The 26,740-nt window shown below is 36.1% G+C and overlaps 1 protein-coding gene across 1 annotated transcript; it reads left to right on the forward strand.

The window, feature by feature from the left end:
- LOC126817109 (ankyrin repeat domain-containing protein 13C-A) lies at nt 1-25,572 on the forward strand. Its single transcript, XM_050543922.2, has 13 exons — nt 1-118; nt 1,590-1,631; nt 2,825-2,929; nt 4,056-4,187; nt 4,811-4,877; nt 5,502-5,646; nt 6,312-6,443; nt 9,614-9,681; nt 10,964-11,048; nt 12,710-12,859; nt 13,979-14,007; nt 15,415-15,515; nt 16,275-25,572. The coding sequence occupies exons 1-13, from the start codon at nt 1-3 to the stop codon at nt 16,406-16,408; spliced, it is 1,308 nt and encodes a 435-aa protein (XP_050399879.1). The 3' UTR covers nt 16,409-25,572.
- Nucleotides 25,573-26,740: the final 1,168 nt, after the last annotated feature.

Raw genomic sequence — 26,740 nt, forward strand, 5'->3', positions numbered from 1 at the left:
ATGGCCGACGATGTTGAGTTTGGAGAATATCCATTACATCAATGCGTGTTTAAAGACGATTACAGACGATTGTCACAACTCATAAGAACACACGATGTCTCTCTAAAAGATATTCATGGTATGGAAATATTCGAATCTATGATTGTCGAACAGCGGATGAAACGAACGTGGTTATGTTTGGCTTCTTTTGTTCCTTCATTTTAGATTTGATTTCGTTATTCAGTCAGACTTCGGATTTCCCTAATTAAATTTCGGAAGAGCAACTGTAAAGAATCATGCCCATTGAATTAATTCCGACTGCAACATGTTGTGTTCCATAGCTATCTGAGTAAAAAGAATACACCTCCAAAATTCTAACCGTTTTCTTTTGTTGACATAGCTAAGGACATGTCACTTTTTATTAATAAAAGGTGTGGCGGGGGGGGGGGGGGGTGTATGTGAATTTGTTTTTGAGACCATGAGTTCCAAAAAGCTATTTTGCAATTATCTTAATTTGATTGGTTTTGCTTTAAAATTAAATTTAATAAAATACGAATAACATAGTTAATTTATACTATAAATTTATAGAGATGGCCGAAGTCGGCCTATTTTATTTACAAAATTTTAACTTATTTTTTTTACTTACCGTACTAGTAAAATGTCAACTGTACAACACAAAACCGAGTGTATTGTGTCTACATATGTAAAATTATTGACAAAGACAACCTTTCATCACACATTAAATTCAATCTAGCCTACAATTTAACTTTTATCCCAAATCAAAGTGTCTCCTCATTCACTCATTGTGAATTGTAATAATCTAGTACAACTACTGACAACTATCAGTCTCTGATTGGACATTGTCCTCTGACTGTTCCTGTTCATCTCTATTGAGCTGCAATATGAAATACCGCTCTACTCTCATCTCTGTTCTAAGGTAAATTTGGAATCCTTGCCTATTATTTTTCATGGTGATTCTCCTTTTTTCGCCAAAAGGAATCATTTCTCGCCACATTTGACACAGACTTATAGTAATTCAACACTATTTGCAAGTAGAATTTTGCGATTCAAAAATATATACAAAATACGTTTGAATTGGTCCTCCAGTACGAAATGTGGTAGGAAATGGTTCCTTTTGACGTAAAACGAAGTATCACAGTGAAAAATAAAAAGTAAGGATTTCAGCGGTAGAGCGGAATTTTCATATTGCAGTTCAATAGATATAAACAGGAACTGTGAGACAGAGAACAGCGTCTGATCAGAGAACATTCCCCAAGGAACTACGTCAACTAGACATTCAATCATTTTGTATACCATTTGTCATCGACTAACTGTCCATTTAATTTTGTTATTCATAGTTCCTACCCATAAAATAATACAATAACAGATATTATAAAGATTTATTTTATATCAGTGAGAATTGAAGTCTAAATAACAAATGTCAGTGAGAATTGAAATGAAATGGGGTTTAATGTCCTACTGTTCTGCTCCGATTGGGCTAATGAAGATGGGTTACGCGATACTGTGTGATAAAGGAAATTTTGCCTGGACAGTGGCCATATACATGTACAGTGAGCATTCAATTGTCAATATTTTCTTGTTAATTTCAGGTAATACACCATTACATCTTGCTGTCATGCTGGGACGGAATGGTAAGTTAAACATACATTATGCAAGAGCTAATTCTGTCTGAAATGTTATCTAAATTATTAATTAGACATTAATTAACTTATCCAGGCCATAATCAACTCTTGATGCCATTGCTAACATGCGATATTTAGTGGATTGGCATACAAATGTACATTTTTTGAAAAATAATTGAATGTAAAAGAAGATAATCAAGACTTTGTTTTTTATTGTACCGGCTTTAGTAATGATGATCGAGGTTGGCCAAAAATTCAAAAGCTAATATCTCGGTTTTTGAACTATTATAGCGAGAACTATTATGCCCCTGTAAAGAAACAGTAAAATATTAAAGATACATTATGGGAGATTCGGTAACGAGTTGGCAGTTCTCACTATAATAGTTAAAAACTAGATAATGTAAAGGCAATTTGGTGAAAATTTCATTCAAATTGATCCACTATGAACCGAGAACTAAGTGACTGAAATTCCCATAAGCCTCGGTCATCATTACTTAAGTCAGTACGATAAACAGCATAGTCTCGATTATCCATTTAATCGTTTAAACGAGAAGGAAAGTTATGCAGTAAATCGGCTTACAATCCACTAAAGATCGCAGGCTAGCGCTGCCATCTAGAGTTGATTATGGCCTGGATAGGTTAATTAATGTCTAATTAATAATTTAGATAACATTTCAGGCCTAAAGAAAGACCTGAAATAGGCAGATTTAGCTCTTGCATAATTTATGTTTAATAGGTTCAGTCTAGAAATAATGGTTAAATCCCTAGATTAGATGAATCATACACGAGTTTGTTATATTAATTCTGGTGTCGTCAGCAGAATAACTATGGAGCTTGTGAAAAAAGCAATGACTAGAGTTTGTTGACATTTTATTTTAAAATTTCTTCCTTAAACTATTAAGGAGGTTGGATTTCCAAGTCTTCACTGGGTCTTTGGTTCGTCATCCGTGTGGTTTTGGTTGTATTTACATTTCTTATGTGTAAAAACACTTTAATAAAAAAATATATAAATTTGGATAAAGCAAAAAATTACCATATTTTTTGGAAAAAATACCTTACTGATCTCGGGGTAAAAAAAAAAAAATACAATGCATGGACAATAAACCATCTGGCACAATTTTAGTGAAAGGTCAGGTTTTGAGTGTAAAATATAATAGTTTTATTTATTGAATTGATGAAATGAATGATTTATTTTATTATAGAATGTATCCAGCTTTTATTGGTGCATGGTGCTCCGGTTAAAGTAAAAAATCTTCAGGGTTGGACTCCATTAGCTGAAGCTATCAGTTATGGTGACAGACAAACAAGTAAGATACCAGTGTAACTATTGAACACGTCAAATTTTTAGAAATAAACATGCCCTATACTGTACTTTGAAGAGGGATGCATGGGCTAGTGGTTTACATACTCCTCGCAGTGTTTTTCGTTTGATTAGAGCTAATCCTACTAAACACTGCTGGAATGGAAGCAAATTTCTGTTCCAAATTATGACTGGTCAATGGTGCGATTGACAACCAATAGCTAACTGTGTTACAATGTCATTATGCTTTAAACAAAGCTCCAAATTGAACCAAATATGTTTGCATAATGTTACGTCATGATTCACAATTTTATTATGCCCAATTAACCAATGCATAGCAGAATATTGAAGAAGGGCTGTCAATGTTGTTATATTTGATTGAATGGGAAGAATAGACGCACTCCCTCTAAAGCTCGGGTATCAGAAGCCAATCCAGCAATGGGCAGAGAGGGATTTCTCAGGCCATTGCTTCAGGAATGTGGTGGTTTTAGAGTCCAGTCAATCTACGATTTTATGAAATAAAAATATACCTAGCTATGTCATACTCCCAAAATGATCTAGTTTTTTCAAGTTCTGTCTGAATCTGGTGGGTTCGATCCCTGTGTTGGTGGAGATAGTTACCCTGTTTCTATTTGTCAGTGCTGCAGAACAGAGGGTATAGCAAAATTTCCCTCGTAGCACATTGTATGGCGTAAGCCCATTTTCATTGGACCAATTGGTTGAGAAAAGTAGGACATTAAACCACATTATATTTGAAGAGTTCAGGGGAAGAACAATTTGGTCTTTTCGCATAAAAGGCAAAACAGACTTTTGGACGAGAATGCTTGACGCGAACAGAACAACGAGTGGGTTTAAGTACAACTTCAAAATGATGTTTAATACGAATCATAATTACCAGTACAACAACTGACTTCCACTTTTGTGCCAGATTAAGGTCTAATAAAGGGTATGATTGTTCCACAGAAAGGTTATACTATTTGCTACTAGATGGCGCCATTAATTGGTGTTCGTTGAAAAAGTGACTTAGATCGTTCTTCCCCGGGGCTCTTCATTTTGAATTCATTTCTAAATCGGATTTGTTTGCTGCATGATTTATTACTTTACATCTACATGATTTATTAAAATTGTTTCAGTTTTAAGTTTATTACGAAAGTTGAAGAAACAATCTCGTGATGTTTTAGAAGATCGACGACCAGCCTTAATACGAGCTCTGAAAAATATTGATGACTTTTATTTAGAGTTAAAATGGGATTTTCATAGTTGGGGTAAGAGTTGTCTTACGTTATTTAAATTTACAGGATTCAGTTCCATTTTAAGGAAATGTTTTACATTTTTATATATTGTATGTAAACCTTATTCTTGTTCTAATATGGAGGATTGGGTAGCCGAATGTTTAATGCCTGCACGTTGGATCAGAAGGTTTGTCATTGAGTCAAGTGGCGTGATAGAGAGTAAGGTCGCCTGTCCAATCTTGTGGGTTTTCTCTGGGTCTTCTGGTTTCCTCCCACTGCTAAAGACCCCTACGCGCAAACAAATTATTGAAGTAAAATTGAATCAAGTAATGTTAGTCCCGAAATGACCTAGTTTGTGTTGAATGGACGTTAAACCCCTTTTCTCTCTCTCTAAAAACACTTAAAGACACATCTTTTTAAAGAAGCTTTTATGTAAAGTTTTCACATTTTTGAATATATCTTATAATGTATTTAAACATGGTTTTTGTTTTAATATTTTGTTATGTATGCTATGTTTTGTCATTCTATGTCTTGATTTGACGTTTATTAAAGCTTTTTTTCTAAAATTTATGTTTCATTTACTTTTGTACAGCACATATGGGCACCTAACCGTGGAAGCTATGCGCTATATAAATTTGTCTTTTTATTATTTTCAGTTCCTCTAGTGTCGCGGATATTACCGTCTGATGTATGTAAAATACACAAACGTGGACCATGTATACGGTATGTATATTTAAGTTTTTGACTTATGTATTTTGTTTTTAGTATATAGGGGTGTTGGATCATCCATTAGGTCATTGAATCAAGTGGCGTGGTTTCGATTCCCCTCTTGTACGTGAGTCGAAGGTTTAGAGTCGCCTGTCCAACCTCGTAGTTTTTCTTCCCACAGCTAAAGACCTGTACACACAAACAAATTTAATTATTGAAATAAAATTGAACCATGTGTTAGTCCCGAAATGACTGAGTTTGTGTTGAGTGAATGTTAAAATCCCATTTCTCTCCCTCTCTCTTTGTATATAAAGTGTACCCTGTTGGATATAGGTGTGTAGATTGGTTTGGCAAGACTAATTTCAAACTAATGGCACATGACTTATTTTGCACTAAAAATGGCTGAATGTGATGTTGGCTTGTCATTTACGATTTCAGTCAATTTTTTTTATTGTACTTTAAATGTTTATAACTTGTTAAATACAACATGACAATTTAATTAGTGACTTTAAATGGGAGAAACTAAGAATTTTTTTGGGAATAATTATTGATATATTTGGTGATATTTATGTATGGTGGGGACCACTACCAAAAGTTCCGAGATTATAATGTATATTTATTTATAATGTTTGTTTCTAGCTTGGATACAACGCTAGTTGATTTTAATGATATGCACTGGGAAAGAGGGGATATAACTTTTGTATTTAACGGAGACGCACCGCCAAAACAGTCCTTAACAGTATTAGATAATAAACAGAAAGTTTTTCAACGAATAAGATATCAGGTAAGTCTGTCTAATTGTTTATTTAAAACTAGGGGGTTACGGTGGCTAGCTAGCCTGGAGGTCGGGTGTTCGATCCCTGCTTTGGCCGAGAAAGTACATCTAGATTTTCCGGCGTGGTTCCCCCTTGTCAGTGATACAGGGGTTGGATAGCCGAATGGTTAGTCAATGCACGTTGTATCATAAGATCTGTCATTGAGTCAAGTGGCATTGTTTTGATTCCCCGGTTGTACGTGACAAGGAGTATGGTTGCCTGTCCAACCTCATGGGTTTTCTCCGGGTCCTCCAGTTTCCTCCCACTGCTAAAGACCTCTACGCACAACCGAATTATTGAAATAAAATTGAACCATATGTTAGTCCTGAATGACCTAGTAAACCCCATCTCTCTCTCTCTCTCTCTCTCTCTCTCTCTCTCTCTCTCTTCTGAAAGTTGCATATTCCAGTTGCTCTATTACCATAATCCATTCCAACATTCCAAAAATGTTAGTAGTACTTGGAGTCTGACATTACTGTCCAACCGAGACATGTTCATTCCTCATCAGTTATCTTTTCAGGTCTGAATACTGTAGTTCTAATTACATTTTAGTCCCGAAATGACCAAGTTTGTGTTGAGTGGATGTTAAACCCCATTTCTCTCTATATAATTACATGTATGTTATTTTTATCAGGAAAGTGAAATGGAATTAGAGGATGAAGTTGATATTTTAATGTGTAGTGATATTATGGCCGCTCAGATGTCTACGAAGAATATAACGTTTTCTCGAGCTCAGAGCGGCTGGTTATTCCGGGAGGATAAAACAGTAAGATAGATTTTTATTATACGCCCACATTTTCATGTGGACGTATATTGTCGTCGCCCCTGTCCGTCCGTCCGTCCACAATTGTTTGTGAACAGTCTACAGGTCACAATTTTTATCCGATTTCAATGAAACTTAAAATATAGGTTTATCACCCTAAGATCTCGGTTCCTTTCGATATTGGCATGTATCGGACTGTAACTTCATGGATTATGGCCCCTGATTGTACAAAAAATCACGTTTTTAGCTTGTGAACACTGTAGAGGTCACAATTTTTATCCGATTTATTTTAAACTTGAAATGTATGATTATAACCCAAAGATCTTGGTTCCTTTCAATATTCGCGCATATCTGAACATAACTTCCTGAATTATGGCCCCTGAATGTACGAAAAATTGCGTTTTTAGCTTGTGGACCCTATAGAGGTCATAATTTTTATCCGATTTAAAAAAACGTAGTATTATATCATCGTTACACCCTAAGGACGACTGAGTTCGAATTTCGTGAAATTCGGCCCAAAACTGACAGACAAAATCGCCGCCCCTCGTTCTCAAATAGCGTAAAAATATGGTATATCAAGGTTGTGGACCCTATAGAGGTCATAATTTTTATCCGATGTTTTTGAAACTTGAAATGTAAGTTTATAACCCAAAGATCGTGGTTCCTCTCGTTATTCGCGCATATTAGACCGTAACTTTCTGAATTATGGCCCCTGATTGAACGAAAAATTGTGTTTTTAGCTTGTGGACCCTATAGAGGTCATAACTTTATCCGATTTAAAAAAATGTATTATTATAACACCGTTACACCCTAAGGACGGTTAAGTTCGAATTTCTTGAGAATCGGCCCAAAACTGACAGACAAAATGGCCGCCCTCCGTTCTCAAATAGCTTAAAAATATGGTATATCAAGGTTGTGAACCCTATAGAGGTCACAATTTTAATCCTATTTTGATGAAACTTGAAATGTAAGTTTATAACCCAAAGATCTTGGTTCCTTTCGATATTCAGAATGTAACTTCCTGAATTATGGCCCCTGATTGTACGAAAAATCGCGATTTTAGCTTGTGGACCCCATAGAGGTCATAATTTTTATCCGATTTAAAAAAACGTATTATTATATCACCGTTAGACCTTGAGGACGACTGAGTTCGAATTTCGAGTTCGAAAATCGGTCCAAAACTGACAGACAAAATGGTCGCCCTTCGTTCTCAAATAGCGTAAAAATATGGTATATCAAGGTTGTGGAACCTATAGAGGTCACAATTTTTATCCAATTTTGTTGAAACTTGAAATGTAAGTTTATAACCCAAAGATCTCGGTTCCTTTCGATATTCGCGCATATCGGACCTTTAACTTCCTGAATTATGGCCTCTGATTGTACGAAAAATCACTTTCTTTTTAGCTTGTTCTCTATCCATCTCTCGAAAATGTGGGCATATCTGCCTGGCAGCCGCTGGTTATGCTATAAATCAGTCTTTCTCAACCTTGGAACACATGAAAAATAGTGACACACCTGGCTAAATATATACGAAAAATATTTGAATCATCCTTAGACGGCATACCACCATAGACACACACTAGTCATAGACACATAGAATGACTCAAACTAAATAAACCAGTGTATACTCAATTGGGATCGCGTTTTCTTAGTGTGCTGTTCAAAATATTGCGGCACACTTAGGAAGATCTCGCGACACACTTGTGTGCAGCGGCACACTGGTTGAGAATCACTGCTATAGATACACGGTTATTTTTGTGATGTTCAAGTTAGTGTCTATGTGTAAGTGATTGATCTCGAAGACTTAGAGGAAAAGAAAATTTTTACAAGCTTACAAAAAATATCTCTAAACATAAAATGATGCTAAAACATTTATTTAATTTCACCTTTTTAAATTTTGTCAGTTTCGATGAACAGTTTCATTTAAATGATTAAAATTAGAATAGGTGAAAAATCTGAGACGAATATGAATGTATGGAATATTGTTTGATGGCATGTCAGCTCCAATTGGGCTATATCGCACCTGAGACAAATACACCATGTTAGTGCTACAAACACTTTCAATTTACAAATCATACAAATAGTACCTTACCCTAAGTAGGTGACTGCTTTGACTTTTTATTAAGGCAGGACACTACCTAAGAATTTTACATTGATAACAGAAACTTGCCATTTAGTGTAATATTAGTATATGATGTCCCAAATCAGATTTGATAATTTGAGCGCAAAATGTTTATTTGTTGTCATGGAAATGGTGGCCATATTGGATTTTTTTTATATATTCACGGTGGCTATGTTAGGAAATCAAAATCTTCAACAATTTTATTGAAACAAACTATTTGTGATTTGGAATAACATATATAGGCATTAAAGAGTGCAATAAGGCATAAATTTTACTATTTGAATGTTAATAAAGAACATTATGCATCCCACATAAAACAAGTGGGTGTGGCCGAACACACCACTAAAAGGATTTTGTACAATAAAATGTCCAAATGTATAACAAACACTTTGAAAATCACCTTATTGCACACAGTAGCTATAGCACTAATCGTATTCCAAAGATGAGACCATTATCTCTCATAGATTTTGAGAATTTGATTTTCTAAGACCTGATATGGGTGAAAAATTGAGGACGGAAAAAAGCAAGTTAAAAGTTAAAAATTTGATTTACCTATACAAATGACTAAATATTTAACACTATATAATATAAAGGCTGAACACGACTTGAAAAATCAACAATTTTAACTATTTTTGGCAATTTTAGCTGATATCAAAATTTGACAGATCAATCTATACAGAGTGTTTTATAAGGTAGTGTCCTGCCTTAACTAGGAGAGATATTCTGGTGTGGTTTCCCGCTTGTCAGTGGTACAGAATGGAGCGTCTGGCAAAGAACAGCATCGGGCATCGGATGGTACGAAAAAGCGAGGTCCTGTGTACACGTTGGCGTGCACATAAAAGAACCTATGACAGTTGGAATTCGACAAAGAATAGGCCAAAACATCGCTGTCTGGGAAAAATTTCCCTCATAGTTCGCTGTATGGGGTATACCCGTTTTCCTTGGCACGATTGTTGTAGAAAAATAGGACATTAAACCCCATTAAAAAAAAATTATCTTAGTGAAATTGATGATGCCATTTTAAAAACGATGATGTTTGTTTTTTTCGCAGGAAATGGTGGGTAATTTTAAAGCTGATTTTTATGCTGTAAATAACATGACCTTGGAATCTCGTAAAAGGTGAAACATTATTTGAAACTACTTACAGAGTTATTGACCTTGATTATGTCATAGGGGATGCTCGATTCACAGTCCAGAATGTCCAGAATTTACAATCAAGTAACGCGGAATTCAGTTCTGTCACAGTTCTGTCGGTCCCAGAAACGTAGGTGGTGTGAGTAGAATCGTGACGTAATTAAACACACGGAATATGTTTCGGCTGCATGGTTGGTTGAGATATTTACTTATTCAGTCGACGCATGCGTCATAGCCCGAAATCTACCTTTCGTGCACCCAAATAAACTCACCTGCCATCAGGTGAAAAGTAATGATATTGCATAATACTATATAGATTCCATAATACTATATAGATTACATAATACTATATAGATTACATAATACTATATAGATGACATAATACTATATAGATTCCATAATACTATATAGATTCCATAAAACTATGTAGATTACATAATACTATATAGATTACATAATACTATATAGATTACATAATACTATATAGATTACATAATACTATATAGATGACATAATACTATAAAGATGACATAATACTATATAGATTTCATAATACTATATAGATTACATAATACTATATAGATTACATAATACTATATAGATTACATAATACTATATAGATTACATAATACTATATAGATGACATAATACTATATAGATTAAATAATACTATATAGATTCCATAATACTATATAGATTCCATAATACTATATAGATTCCATAATACTATATAGATTACATAATACTATATAGATGACATAATACTATATAGATTACATAATACTATATAGATTCCATAATACTATATAGATGACATAATACTATATAGATGACATAATACTATATAGATGACATAATACTATATAGATGACATAATACTATATAGATTCCATAATACTATATAGATTACATAATACTATATAGATTCCATAATACTATATAGATTACATAATACTATATAGATTCCATAATACTATATAGATGACATAATACTATATAGATTACATAATACTATATAGATGACATAATACTATATAGATGACATAATACTATATAGATTCCATAATACTATATAGATGACATAATACTATATAGATGACATAATACTATATAGATGACATAATACTATATAGATTCCATAATACTATATAGATTACATAATACTATATAGATTCCATAATACTATATAGATTACATAATACTATATAGATTACATAATACTATATAGATTACATAATACTATATAGATTTTTAAATTTTATTTTAGACGTGAGCATTTATCATCGGAAGATATACAGAAAAATAAGGCAATAATAGAAAATATAAGTAAAGGTGGCTGGGATAATTGCGAGGTAAATAAATCTACTATTATTCATAATGGATCATGGTTCTTCCGATATATTTTAACATTGTTTCAGTTCTGACGCGGGTAGCATTTATCAAATTATCAAATTCACGTCCTGGAAGTGATGCTTGATGATATGAAAGCCGAGGTCTCCAGATTATGCACCTGATTAATGTAAAACGCAGCTGTCTGGGCAAAATTATCTTCCCTGTCATTGCATACCTGACCATAGATAACACTAGACATATGTTAGTCCCGAAATGGGCAATAAATGTTAATATGGTCCCAAATTGTAAATCAATTACCATTAACAAAACCAGCTTGTTTATAATGAGGGTTGGGTGGTCGTGTGGACTGACGTGTGTCATTGAGTCAAGTGGCGTGGTTTCGATCCCTCGCTTGTCTGACTGTCAGTGACAAGGAGGCTGGTCGTCTACCCAAGCAAATAATAGAAATAGAATTGTACCACGATAGTTCCGAAATGACATGTGTCGAGTGGTTGTTAAACCTCTCTCTCACTCTCTGTTCTATGTTTGTTTTATGGGGAGCCACGGTGGCTAAGAAGGTAAGACGCTGGCTCGCTAGTCTGGATGTCACGGGTTTGCTCCCATGCTGGCCGAGAAAGTTTGAGACTTTCCAGTGTGATTTCCCCTTGTCAGTGGTGCAGGATGGAGGGCCTGACAAGGACAGCTGTCTAGTCTTTCGGATGGGAGGAAAAAGGGTCCTGTATACACATTGGCATGCATGTAAAAGATCCCTTGACAGTTGGAATTTGATATAAGAGTAAGCTGTAGTGCTGCTGTCCGATCGAAATTTCTCTCATAGCATACGGTATGACATATACCCGTCTCCATTATCCCAGTCGGAGCAAAACAGTAGGACTTTAACACCATTTCATTTTGTTTTATGGTTTTTGGACATTTTTGTAACTATGTGAGTATATATTTAGTATTTATATATGGCTATATTTTCATGTGGACGTATATTGTCATAGCCCCTGTCCGAAAATCTGTCCATCCACAATTTGTTTGTGGACACTCTACAGGTCACAATTTTTATCCAATTATGACGAAACATAAAATATAGGTTTATATTACAAAGATCTCGGTTCCATTCGATATTGGCATGTATTAAGGCCCCTTTAGCTTGTGGACCCTCTAGAGGTCACAAATTCTCATCCGATTTTGATGAATTTTGAAATGCATATTTATAACCCAAAGATCTTGGTTCCTTTCGATATTTGCCTCGGATTGTAACTTTCTGAATTATGGCCTCTAATTGTACGAAAAATCATGTTTTTAGCTTGTGGTCCCTCTAGCGGTCACAATTTTTATCCGATTTAAAAAAACATTTCAATATATCTCTGTTCCACCATAATGAAGGCCTAATTTGAATTTCAGGAAAATGGCCGCTCTTTGTACGCAAATTGTGTAAAATATGTAATACGGAGGTTGTTGACCCTCTAGAGGTCACAATTTTTATCCGATTTTGATGAAACCTAAAATATATGTTTATATCCCAGAGATCTCGATCCCTTTTGATATTTGCGCATTTCAGACCATAACTTTCTGGATTATGGCCCCTGATTGCTATACATCTCTTGCAGAATGTGGGTGTATCTTGCCAGGCAACTGCTGGTTGTTAATTATATGTTATGTTTTGTTGTAGTTTGACCGGCGCCAGTCTCTACCTCCTCCACCAGTACCTAATGTATCTTGGGAAGACTATATCAGTTTTAACCCAGGTAATCCGCCCACGTTAGGTCGTACACCTATCGCTAAAGAGAACTCGAAAGGTTTTCGTGCAACTATTGCTATGGTAAGTAGATTTAATCAACTGCTTTTTCTTCAATTTCTGTTTCCTTTAAAGATGCCTTCCAACGTTTAAACATATTCCAACCAGAGGTCGCAGTGGATCAATTGTTCTAGCTAATCCAAAGTCTTGTATGAAATGTGCTTTATTGCTTCCAGTGCGGCAAAATAGGGGGTCCCAGAATAGCTATGTATAGAAAGCTTACTGCCATGAACTTAAAGATTATGAACGAAATAAGAGGAAATATAAAAACCTATGGAGACTACGTACAGTAGCGGTGTGTAAATGCCGCGTGAAGCTCGGTAATTAATAACGTAGTGTACAAACTACGAAATAGAATAATCTAATTATTCTCACGTCGGGGAAATTTTCTGCGTGTAAATTACGCAGCCTCCATCAATATTTGTGTTTATTTTGAAAAAAATGTGTGAAAAACGCAGATTTTTGGGTGAAAAACGCAGATTTTTGGGTGACTGCAACCTCTGATTCCAACTAATTTGTATAAAAATTGCCATCTATATTTTTCTTCATTTTAATGCTTCATTGATAAAAAACTTCATTGATAAAAATCTTCAAGAAATTCTGAGGAAATTGACAATCACACCATTTTCAAACTTCATTGTATATCCGAACATATCCTTGAAATACGTAAAACATTAGAAAACCAGTTTTGAATTTATTAAAACCATTTAAGGTATCCTAAATTACTCGTAACTAGACACTGCAGACAGTTTATTTTTTATGTGTTCTAAAGATTCAAGCCTTGTTGAATGGAGCATAAACCTTCTCTAAATAAGAGTCCAGAATAGACTAATATTTGAATGTAAACAGGAAGCAGAATAAGTTATAGGTGTATTGGGGGAGGGGGTGGATGGCCGAATGGTTAGCACGTCCACGCTGTATCATAAGGTCTGTCATTGAGTCCACCGGCATGGTTCTCGATTCCCTGGTTGTATGTGACAAGAAGTAGGGTCGCCTGTCCAACCTCGTGGGTTTTCTCTGGGTTCTCCTGATTCCTCCCATATTTTATTCCCGAAATTACCTGGTTTGTGTTGAGTGTACGTTAAACCCCATTTCTCTCTCTATGGGTGTATTGGTGAATATCTATGACATTTTTCTTTATAGAGTGAAGATTTTCCGATGACAGTCGAGGTGTAAGTATAAAATAGTTGCCATGGGGATCGTGGGGATGTTACCAGCAAACCTAGAACTAAGGCATCTGTCAAAGACAATGCCGGATACCGATTTGTCTATTTTCTCTATTTTAGGAATATTATTGATCCATGTCTTGCACAAAGTAAGACTTGACTTCATCAATTCCAGACATTCAGTCAGGGTATAACCATATTCACTGTTCCCAGACCTGGTTACCATGGTAGTTGCATGTTGGATTGTTTTTGAAAATGTTGGGAACAATTTTTCTCACTCCAGCACTCCAGCAGTCAAAATAATGAAATGACTTTAGTTGTGTTCAGTGGACTTGTTTTTCTTAAACAAATTTTGATTGTGGTCTAAGGGGAGATAATATGGGTAGATGACAGAGTTAGTTCCCCATTTTAGTAATACCCCCCAATTGCTTATCTCTTGTTTTTAGACAAACTTTTAATGATTCTGTAATTTTGTAATGGAATGGAATGGGGTTTAACATCTCTTCAACACAATACATGATCATTTTGAGACTAACAAATGGTTAATTTATTTTGTGGTCATGTGTGCAATGATAGGGATATTTCAGATAGTCATCGGTTCTTTTATGGGCCCTTCTTCATTAGCCCAGTCGGAGCAGAACAGTCGGACATTAAACCCTATTTCATTTCATTCTCATTTCTTTTATGGGCACCCCAATGTGTTGACGGTGGACCTCTGTTTTTCCTATCCTTCCGAACAACCATGCACACTTTCCTCTTTATACGTCCACATTTTCAGTGGACGTATATTCACTGTAACCCGGGTATCATTTAATCTTGTGCATTTAGCACTAATTTCTTTCACATTCGTTCAATATCAAACCTAGCGAGTATCATAGGCGTACGGGAAATTTTTTACTGGGGGGGCGGTGGTGGTTGGTGCCCCAAAAATGTAGTTAGGTTCTTAGTATGTTACATAATAATCATAATATCTCTTTTGCGATGAATAAGTTCTTATTATGACCAATAAAGTAATGCACTTATATAACCACTGTAACCCAGGTATCATTTAATCTTGTGCATTTAGCACTAATTTCTTTCACATTCATTCAATGTCAAATCTTTGTTTAAAAAATCGTTTAACAAATTTATGCTTTAGTTTGTACCCTGGAATGATATTAACATGGCTAAATCTATTTGTTAAGGCCAACTCAATTTTTGTCAAGGTCATTGAGATGTAAATAAGGTTAGGGCACATGATTGTTGGGGAGATAGTAGGTTAGGGTTAGGGTAAGCATTGGGGGTAGGTCCAGGGTTAGGGTTGGGATTAGCGCTAGCTCTGTTTACATCTCGTGACATATGACGAAAAATTGAGCTGGCCTTATCATTTAGCACTACCTTTTTAACATTTTTGTCCATGTATTTTTTCTTCAGGTTATTGGATGTGTTAGAGGTTGTAGCACCTTTTAAACAGTTTCAGAAGCTCCGTGAATTTATGACCTCAAAATTACCCACTGGTTTTCCTGTCAAAATAGGTCAGTTTTAGCGTGTTGCTTCGAATCCCCGGTTGTACTTGGCAAGGAGTAGGGTCGCCTTTCCAACCTTGTGGGTTTTCTCCGGGGCCTCCGGTTTCCTCCCACTGCTAAAGACCCCTACGCGCAAGCGAATTATGTAAATAAAATTAAACCATATGTTAGTCCCGAAATGACCTAGTTTGTGTCGAGTGGACGTTAAACCCCATTTCTTTCTCTCTCTCTCTCAAATCCTGTAGTGGGGGGGTGGGTGTCTGAATGGTTAACACATGCCCATTGGATCAGAAGATCTTTTGTTGAGTCAAGTGACGTGGTTTCCATTCACCACTTGTACATGACAAGGAGTAGGGTCGCTTGTCCAACCTCATGGGTTTGTTCCAGGTCCTACTTTTTTTTCCCATTTATAAAAATACCCGAATTATTGAAATAAAATTGAACTATATATAGTCCTGAAATGAACTAGTTTGTGTCAAGTGGACGTTAATCCCCATTTCTCTCTCTCTCTGTCTCTCTCAAATTCTGTATTTGATTTGTGTGTAAAACTAAAAGATATTTTTTGTTGCAAGATGAAGGTCTGCAAGAGGATTCAGTTTTGATTCAAAGTATTGATTTTTAGTTAAAAACAGGATTTGTAAGTAGTCAGTATAATAATATTTGAGTTTAATGCAAGAATTGCACCAAATTATTCTAAATCTTGAAACAATGTTACAAAATATATTATAAAGATGTACTTAAATATATAATTTTGTGTTAATTTTTTAGAAATCCCTGTGTTTCCGACTGTCTCCGCTAAAGTAACCTTTACGTTCTTCGAATGGCGAAACGACTTAGAAGACTATTTATTCCAACTACCTGACGATTATCGTGAAGATCCAAACAGATTTCCAGATTTATGACTCTACACGGAAATTAATTTCTACCATATCTTAATGAGTTTAAAGGAAATTCCACCAATCGTCCCGGCGGCTGAGGTTTTCTACGACACCGACGATGAGATTAACAGCAACGTAGAAGCTGATGGTCAGTTTTTATCAGTCGGTCTGGACTTGCCGATGACCAATTTAGGAAATTCTAGTACAGAACTCACTTTGTTGTTTTGACGGAACTGAATCTTGAGACCTTATAAGGGCATGATTTTTAGAATCATAAAACTGGACTTGCCAATGACCAAATTAGGAAATTCTAGTGCAGATCTCACTCTGAAATTAAATCTCGAATCCGTATAAGGCCAATAGAGAGGTTTCGCAACTTAACAGTTACACCTACATTTACATTTAGATAAGTGTAACTGTTAAGTTTCGCAAAATTCACAGTTAGACTTAATAGGTGGTGACACGAACTTGGACCTTCATCACGGATAGATCGTCGAAGATGAGATTACTAAAGCATGCACATGTTTTGTCTCAGCCTTTTCTTATTTTGTTTACATGAAGGAGAAAGTCTTCTCTGTGGATTAATTCCATGAAAACCACGATTCAGAGAAAAATTATGGACTGGATTATAGAAATTAAACAAGGTTTAACTAAGTGTTGTGAACTTACAGGTATGGGGGGCTGCTATCTTTTCGAACACACATTTATGACACATGATTCACGTCATAATACGTCACAAAACCGATGACGTTTAACTGTCTAAATGTAAATGTTAGTGTAAATGTAAAGTTGCGAATTTCTCTAATGTTTTTAATATGATAAAACTTACGAATGATTTTATGCATCTACAACAATCGCCATCTGCTGTAGACAATTGTTGCCATTTTTACTTTTTGTAATTGAAATGGGTTATGGTGCTTAATGGAAGTATGGTAAATCATCAAGGCCAATTCACATTCTGTCTTTTATCAACAGAAGTTCGATGTTTGATTGTATCTTATCATTCAGCCATATTTGTTTTGGTGTTCATGTTTGTAATGGCTGTGGTTTGAATTGACAATAATTCGTCGCTTGTCTGGCGAACCGACAAATCTGAAATATTTAAGTATTGAGAATTATGAGTTTGAAATTTGCGCTCTGTTGTTATCTCTATGTCCATCAAATAATAACGTTTATGTAAATGACGTACCGTGTCCTGATGTATATGTATGAAATATTAAATCATAAAAAAATGTTAATATTTGATGGCTAAAGAGATAACAACAGAATCGCAAATTGCTAACGCCTAATTCTCAATACTTAAATATTTCAGATTAGTCGGTTCGCCAGACAAGCGACGATATTGACTGATTATTTCTTATAATCAGATTGATTATCATCGAGATCTGGTCGTTGATTAAAGGCTCAATACCACTCTTGTTGTAACTGAATAATATGTCCCAATCTTTATTCTGGTCAACAAATTGTACTCTTTTAGAATATTTCAATTAATTGATGATACAAATTTCATCTTAACATCTGTACTATTTTAGAATATTTCAATTAATTGATGATACAAATTTCATCTTAACACACCTTATTTAAACATTTTGAAAAAGTCAACATAATGGTTTGAAACGTCTAACGTAAACCTTTTCAAATGAAACTTCGATTTAAAAATATTTTCGAACCCTCTGGACAAGTAAAATAGGATGTAATGGATAATTTACACAACAGGTAGGACACTTAAACATCTAGTACTTAGATAGAGATATTATTTATTTTCTGGAGCTTTTAAGCCAGCAAGAGTGTTATTGTCCCTTTAAGACACTTCTTATTTTGTAATTTTATCTGTTACACTCTTCTAATAAGGGTCAGGGATACATGTCGGTAGCGTTTATGTGTTACACTCTTCTAAAAGGGGTCAGGGACTTTAAGTATGATAAGACGTTACCATGGTGATATTTTATTTTATTTTATTTTAGAATTATAACAAGGTACAAGTTGACCTATTTGTTTATATTTATTCTCTCTTAGTGAAGAAAAGTTTTCTGTCATCCTCACAAATGTCAAGATATTGTAACATGTGTCTGGCGTGGGGGTTGGATGGCCGAATGGTTAGCACGTGTGCGCTGTATCATCAGGGTCGTAAGTAGATCAGAGCAACGAGGGGGGCGGGAAGTGTTCTCAGGGGTGCTGTAAAATTGACGGACAATGTATATCTATTTATTTTATGGTCGAACATTTTTTCACTGGGAGGGGGGGGGCGAAACTTTTTGCACCCCCCTAGTTATGGGCCTGTGTATCATAAGGTCTGTAATTGAGTCAACTAGCGTGGTTTTGATTCCCTGGTTGTACATTACAAGGAGTAGGGTTGCCTGTCCAACCTCGTGGGTTTTCTCCGGGTCCTCTGTTTTCCTCCTACTGCTAAAGACCCCTACGCGCCATCGAATGATTGAAATAAAATTGAACCATGTGTTAGTCCTGAAATGACCTATTTTGTGTAGAGTGGACTTTAATCTCTCTCTCTATCTCTCTCTGTATAGTATGTCAGATAGGTAAAACATTTTGAATTATATAGTTCTATATCAATATGTCGTTGAATGAACCAATGCTGAGGAATGATCGACGGTGATAAACAGTATGGTTGGCATTAACACCATGAGGAGTCACTCCATTGATTCTGCTCCATGGTATTTCAACTAAAAAAAAAGAATTGGCACCAGCAAAATATGTGTGTGAAAATATCTCTATGCAACATATATTTAACTAATTCTCCATGACAACAGATGCATGTAACAATATCTTAACATAATGAGAGGATGTGGTTTTATGGGTAAGGGTTAGAAGTTGTTTATAATATCTACATCAATTATCGTTTAATAGAATCTCATCTTTTTCTTAGTCATAGTTCAGATTTCATTGAAAATATAAATTATTAATTAGACCTTTATTTACACGACAAGCTCAAAATCATCTCTGTAGACCCACGGATCACTTGGATACAGTTTGGATTTAAATTAATAAATGGCGGACCAAGCTTACGTTTACCGTTAGTCGCTGATGTTACTACTGGAAATTGGTGATGAAAGGCCTGTCAAGCGAGGCTATCATAGCCATTGAGCACGTTACTTGATAATCGAGAATATGTCGTTGGAGTTATCGTTAATCAATAAAACGATCACCAATTCTAATAGACGGTGCAGACACAATTGATGCCTATTTCTAGTCCAAACTTCCAACAGTGACAATTCTGTTCAGAACAAAGTAATTTGACTGAAATTTTCCACATATTCTTTTATTATCATCTATTTTTGAATTATTATACCAAGAATGGCCAACTCTTTATAATACTCTTAACTAATGTATCTTTAGATGCATTGTATTTAAAGAAATCATTCATTCTTAAAGGACAATATTGGCGTCAGTCATTATCACATAATGTGATAGAACTGGTTAAGCATGTTCCAAATATAATTTTAACACAGAGATCATTGCTACGATAGATGAGTAGATGTAGTTTCTACAAAAGGAAGTGACGAACACAAAAGGAAATCATTCGTCCGAATGTAGAATTCATTAGCCAATCACCACTCATATCGTCAAGTCATGGGATAGTTTGAAGACATAGACGGCGCCATGTTTAATCATGAGACGTGAAAGGTGATGCAATCGACTGGTGAATCGGGCGAAGCATTCGCCTAGTATGTCCACCCATTCGGCCGAATAAAATTCGGCACCGATTCATTCGGCCGAATGATTCGGCTAATGTGTCCACTGCTTAACTTATGTTTTCCTTTTGTGTTCATCGCTTCCTTTTGTAGAAACCTTATGAATATAATTAGATACCTTGTATTTTAAAAAAATCATCCGTTCCTACAGAAGATACATCTGGTTATCTTCAGGATTTGTAAATGTATATTTCAGAAGAAGTGCATATATATTTTTTATTTTGATTTTAATAATTTTCTAGTCAAAGTTATGTAAACTTAATTTATTGGATAAAATCTATGCTGAGGTCTAAATCAATTTGAAGATCCTCACATAAGCGATGTTTTGTTTAAGAGGCTTTTGAGAAGTGTAAATTTAAAAAAAAAAAGAAGGATTTGGTACCTCTCTATTTATGTAAAGGTATATATTCACACTACATCAACATTTATCATATATATATATATATTCTATTGGAAACAGTGGGGTTGGGTCGCCGAATGGTTAACACATGTGCGCACCCTGTATCATACTGTGTCATTAAGTCAACTGGCGTAGTTTCGATTCCCCGGTTGTACGTGACAAGGACTAGGGTCGCCTGTCCAACCTTGTGGGTTTTCTCTGGGTCCTCTGGTTTCCTCCTACTGCTAAAGACCCCTACTTGCAAGTGAATTATGGAAATAAAATCGAACCATATGTTAGTCCCGAAATGACCAAGTTTGTGTCGAGTGGATGTTAAACCCCATTTCTCTCTCTCTCTCTCTATTGGGAACAGTGGGGGAGTTGGGTGGCCGAATGGTTAACAGGTGCGCATTTGATCACAAGATCTGTCATTGAGTCAAGGAGTAGGGTAGCCTGTCCAGCCTTGTGGGTTTTCTCTGGGTCCTCTGGTTTCCTCCCACTGCTAAAGACTCCTGCGCGCAAACGAATTATTGAAATAAAATAGAAACATTTTTGTCCAGAAATGACATAGTTTGTGTCGAGTTGACGTTGAAACCTGTTTCGCTCTCTGTATTGGGAATAATTTCACGGTTTGAAAAAAATCCTTTAACTCTGGAAACTCATTACCATAGAAATCCACTTTTACAATTGTATGTATATTTTTGCTCAGATATTATCTTTGTGATTCATGTGATGCTTCATCATCAACACATTGGTGTGCACGTAAAAGATCCCTTGACAGTTGGAATTCGATATAAGAGTAGGCCGTAGTGCTGCTGTCCGGGCAAAATTTTCTTCATAGCACACTGTATGGTGTATGCCCGTCTTCATTAGCCCAGTCAGAGCAAAACAGTTGGACGTTAAACCCCATTTCATTTCATTTCATTTCATTTCTGATCAGGTCGCTCAATTGTCAGCTCGGTACATTCTATGTTCTGCCAAATTGCAATCTAGCCACAGTTCTGTTGAATCATGAAGGAATCAAACATTTAAAAAAAATAATCATATTCAATTGGTTCTTGTTCAAAATTCGCAATCAATCGTAATCTCACGTAAAGTGGAGGTGCAGTGGCTCAGACATTTGCTTGCTAATCTGGAGGTCCTGTGTTCATTCCCGGTGTTGGCTGAGAAAGGTTATCGACTTGTTTCCCCCTTGTCAGTGGTGCTGGACAGAGAGCCAGACAAAATTTCCATCATAGCAGACTGTATGGTGTTGCCATCTTCATTAACCCAGTAGGCGGAGAGAACAGTAGGACATTAAACCCCATTTCATTTCATTTCTCTCGTGAAGTGATGAATTCACATGCAATATCCATTTATAGTCCGTGTTATGGAGACTAGAATGGTCATTTTCAACGAATTGTTCATTTTGTATTATATCCCACATCATCTAAAGATCTGTAATGGGTAAGGCGCAGGCCCATGAACCAGGAGGTCAGGTTTCGATTTCGTTGTCGGTCGAAAGAATCCCCCAGGATTTTTCAGCGTTGTTTCCCATGACTGTAGTGCTGGCCAAGAGGGTATGAAAGCACCTTGTCGAGTCATTCCGATGAAAGACCAAGGTCCTGTGTACTGCACGTTGGCTTAGCTAGTATGTAAAAGCACCCATGACAGTTAGAATTCGATATAAGCGTCACTGTACGGACAATATCACCTCTAATAGTGTATGCCCATCATCATTAGCCCGGTAGGTGCAGAAAGGTAGAACATTATACCCCATTCCATTTCACGTCATTTATAAATTGCTTATAAGGCCAACTCAAATCAAAGATTTATTGACGATGAAATCTGTTGAGAAAAAACCTAGGCAATACGATTTCCTTTGTTATTGTAACTAAGAGTTCTGTTTAGTTATCTGACAGTTAATCTATAATGTGAGTTGGCCTTTAATCATTTTCTCGAAGCAGTGGTAACAAGCATAATCAGCTTTTTTTAGACATTGCTACACGACCGTTGAATTATAGTTTACACTTGTGGATTGATCAAAAATTATGCCTATTAAACTTATATACCTCACTCAGTAGATCGAATATTTGTCAACAGAGCTCAAATAGGAGCGAACTGGTTAGCCTTTGGCAACAGAGCTCAAATAGGAGTTAACTGGTTAGCTTTAGGCAATAGAGCTCAAATAGGAGCTGACTGGTTAGCATTAGACTAGAGTTCAAAACCTCTGCTGACGACCATCAATTGAGTTTATCGGTTTGGAGTTCCATTGCAATACCAAGTCGCAGTTGCAGATAAATTGTGGGTTAAAATCTCTAGTCCTGTCTATCAAGTTGTAACAAATGTGGACTCAGTTTTTAGAGGAGGCCTGTCTTCATTAGCCCAGTTGGTGCAGAACAGTTTGACGTTAAACTCCATTTTATTTCATTTCATTTCCGAAAGAAAGCCTGTTTTCTAGTTTTGCCCGACCCTCGATATCCCCAGTGGTATTGCTCCGTTTAAGATGGGTTAGCCTACCTCCAAACAGAACCAGGGGCAGATAACTTTTCACAAACACAAGTTTAATATAGTCGATCCGTGATGTTGCCATGGTGAATAGTCTGATACTACTTGTACCATTGCTTTAGATACCTGGGTCCTGTTTCACAAAATTTTAACTAAGATAAAATCCAAATTTTAGTAATTTGATAATATTAGATTGATTTTAGTGCTTAGCCAATCAAAATTGAAGTATCTACCAAAATTTAGATTTTTTCTTTAGTTAAGATTTCGAGAAACAGGGCCCTGGTCTTTAGCGTGCAATAATCACCATCATACTATTATTAATATTATCAGTAAAATATACTATACATTATATGGTAGAATTGATACCCAGTCTGTTGATACCATTACGATAACCTATGTATTGTAGAATTGTTACCGGTGATTATGATAAACAATTTATATTGTACAGCATTCCCACCATTCGTTTGTACGGCATCCATTTAAATTCTATCTATTGTTTATAAAGCAGTAGCTTTAAAACCTAGACCAGTCACTAGGGCCTAACTAAACAGAGGTATACTATATATAATAGGCTAAATCTATTTGTTAAGGCCAGCTCAATATTTGTCAAGGTCGTTGAGATTTAAATAAGGTTAGGGGACGTGATTGTTGGCGAGATTGTAGGGTTAGGGTAAGCGTTGGGGCTGGGTCCTGGGTTAGTTTTAGGGTTGGGACTAGTGCTAGCCCTGTTTACAGCTTGTGACCTATGAGGAAAAATTGAGCTGGCCTTATCATTTAGCATTAAACTGTGGTAACCTATGTATGTGTTAATGCAAGTGTATGTATATGGTGTTACACGTCATCAGGTGTAATATTATATGGACCTGTAACTGACGTACACATCAAGTACCTGTACTCACAGGTGAGTTGCCAGCAGGGTATTAAAAAAAAGGACACGGGTAAGGAAAGTACACCCATCAGACATCAAAATTATCAAAAAATAGTTATTGCCTCACCATGGAAAAAGCCCTCTTTAGGCGATTTTCATTTCTTGATAATTTTGATGCCTATTGGGTGTACTTTCCTTAGATAATGTTCAATACCTGTGTACTTTTTTTGTAATCTGCCGGTAGCTCACCGGGGATGTGTGTAACTGACGTACACATCAAGTACTTGTAACTAGCCTACACACCAAGTACTTGTAACTAACATACTCTTCATCAAACCGGGTCCAAGTCCCACATTTATTAAACATGTGTTATGGGTGTTGTTCCGATCGTAAAACCCTGGTCACTTATTATCTAAAATATATATACTGTATATACCGTGTAGATCCTGTCCTTGTTGTACCATGTCCAAAATAAACACAACTGTTCAATGGAAAACAATTACTACGATCAATTGTTTATATGGCATTTAGTAATTGAACCGAAAATCACAGGTCACAATTCTATGGAATACAATTACTGCTTATTACTGACCGACGTTTCTTGATAACGGGGGATCACGTGGCTAAGTGGGTAAGACACTAGCTCGCTAGCCTGGAGGTAGGGTGTTCGATCCCTGCATTGGCCGAAAAAGTTCATCCAGATTTTCCGGCGTGGTTCTCCCTTGTCAGTGATGCAGGACGGAGGGGCTGACAAGGAAAGCTGTCTAGTCGTTCGGATGGTACGAAAAACCGAGGTCCCGTGTACACATTGGCGTGCACGTAAAAGATCCCTTAGCAGTTGGAATTTGATACAAGAGTAGGCCATAGTACCGCTGTCCGGGCAAAATTTCCCTCATAGCACACTGTATGGCGTATGCCCGTCTTCATTAGCCCAGGTTAGGAGCAGAACAGTAGGACGTTAAACTCCATTTCATTTCATTTCATTTCTTGATAATGTCTAGAGAAGCCTAACAGTAATTATATTCCATAGAATTGTGACCTGTATACTTTTTTACGATGATTCTCTGTCATTTGCTCCGATGGTTTAATGGTCAAGCGCGGGGCATTAAGTAATATATTGATACTGCACGAGGTGTTAACCGAGTGTTGTTTCAATATATTACGCAATGTCTTTAGCTCGAGACCATTAAACAACTTAAAATACAGACACGATTCCGCACATGCTTTTGAATGAAATAAGTCACATGAGTCCAATATTTCATCTAATATCGATTGGCAAATTGCCTGTACATTATTGGAAATAATGATACGCCAACATCAAAGGATGACGTCACATCTGTATTTTAAAATAAAGTAAGGCCTGCTTTCCATGTACGCATTTTCGCTAGCGAAAAAGTCGGTCTAATGAAAATGAAACGGAACCGTTTCTATGTAACCGGCAAAAATGGGCCTAATTGTTTTCCATAGATTTGTTGTGTTTATTTTGACGTGTTCAATTAGGCCTACTAAATGCCGTTTAAAGAGTCAACTAATGCCGACTTTACAAAACATGTCCATGGTCTATATATTATTTATTTGTGTATAATGATTGTAGATTTTTTTAGCCATTTTATCAACATTGTGTAAATATTGTCTTAGGAACCTCATATCTCATTCTCTCATATTTTTATCTTTTCAGACATTTTGTTTATTGTGTAGTTTATTTATGTACCATGTCAATAAAAACCGTAATGGCCGAACTACATGAAAATATATAATGTAGTGTTATTTGTGTGGCTCAGTGTGTTAGGCACTGACTTGCTCCCCTGGAGGCCCCGGGTTCGATCTCGTGGTTGAGTCAACTGGCGTGGTTTCGATTCGACAGTTGTGCGTGACAAAGAGTAAGGTCACCTGTCCGACCATTGTGTATATCGTAGGAACATGGACGAACGAATGATGACGTACTTGGACACCATTGCGCCCTCATTTATTAGATTTAATTTCTTAATCGCCCCTCTATCCCCAACATCTAGCCTCTCGTTACGACTGGCGCTTCTTGTCTGCGATATCATCCTCGATGGAAACCAACGTTAAGCCCTACGAATGAAATGAAATGTGGTTTTATGGCACGTCAGCTCCAACCGGGCTATATTGCGCCAAACATATGGTGAATATTACAAGACAGGCTAAATTATATCACAGAAAAACATTATATGCATAAAAAAAACAATATCACAGTTAGTAAAATTAAAAATAAAATACAACTTTTATGCATATAAATATTAAATACAAAAATGAAATGATATATATATATATACAACTAAAATTTATGATAAAATCCTGTCTCCTTTAAAAAGTCTAACACCTTACCATATAAACCCGGTTGGGCAAACATGTGATGTAATGACTGACAACGGTAAAAATTTGATCTAATATCCTTGGTTAGCGTGCGCGCGTTGTATCATAAAGTCTGTCATTGAGTCGACTGGCGTGGTTTCGAATCCCCGGTTGTACGTGACAAGGAGTAGGGTCACCTGTCCAACCTCGTGGGTTTTTTCCGGGTCCTCCGGTTTCCTCCCACTGCTAAAGACCCCTATGCGCAAACGAATTATTGAAATAAAATTAAACCATATGTTAGTCCCGAAATGACCTAGTTTGTGTCGAGTGGACGTTAAACCCCATTTCTCTCTCCCTCTCTCTAATATCCTTGAAATGCTTGCACTCAATCAAAATGTGCTTAACTTTCAAAGGAACATGACAGTGTTCACATTCTGGTTGAGGCTCTCGCTTTAATATGAAAATGTGTGTTAAAAAAGTATGACCCATACGAGAGCGACACAAAACAACTTCATCCCTCCTGTTGGTTCTACAGGAACTTGGCCAGTCTCCTAAGAGAGGCTTAATGTGATGAAGTTTATTTGTGCCTGCAAGAT

The sequence above is a fragment of the Patella vulgata genome, chromosome 4 (assembly GCF_932274485.2).
Source record: "Patella vulgata chromosome 4, xgPatVulg1.2, whole genome shotgun sequence".
Taxonomy (NCBI): Eukaryota; Metazoa; Mollusca; class Gastropoda; family Patellidae; genus Patella; species Patella vulgata.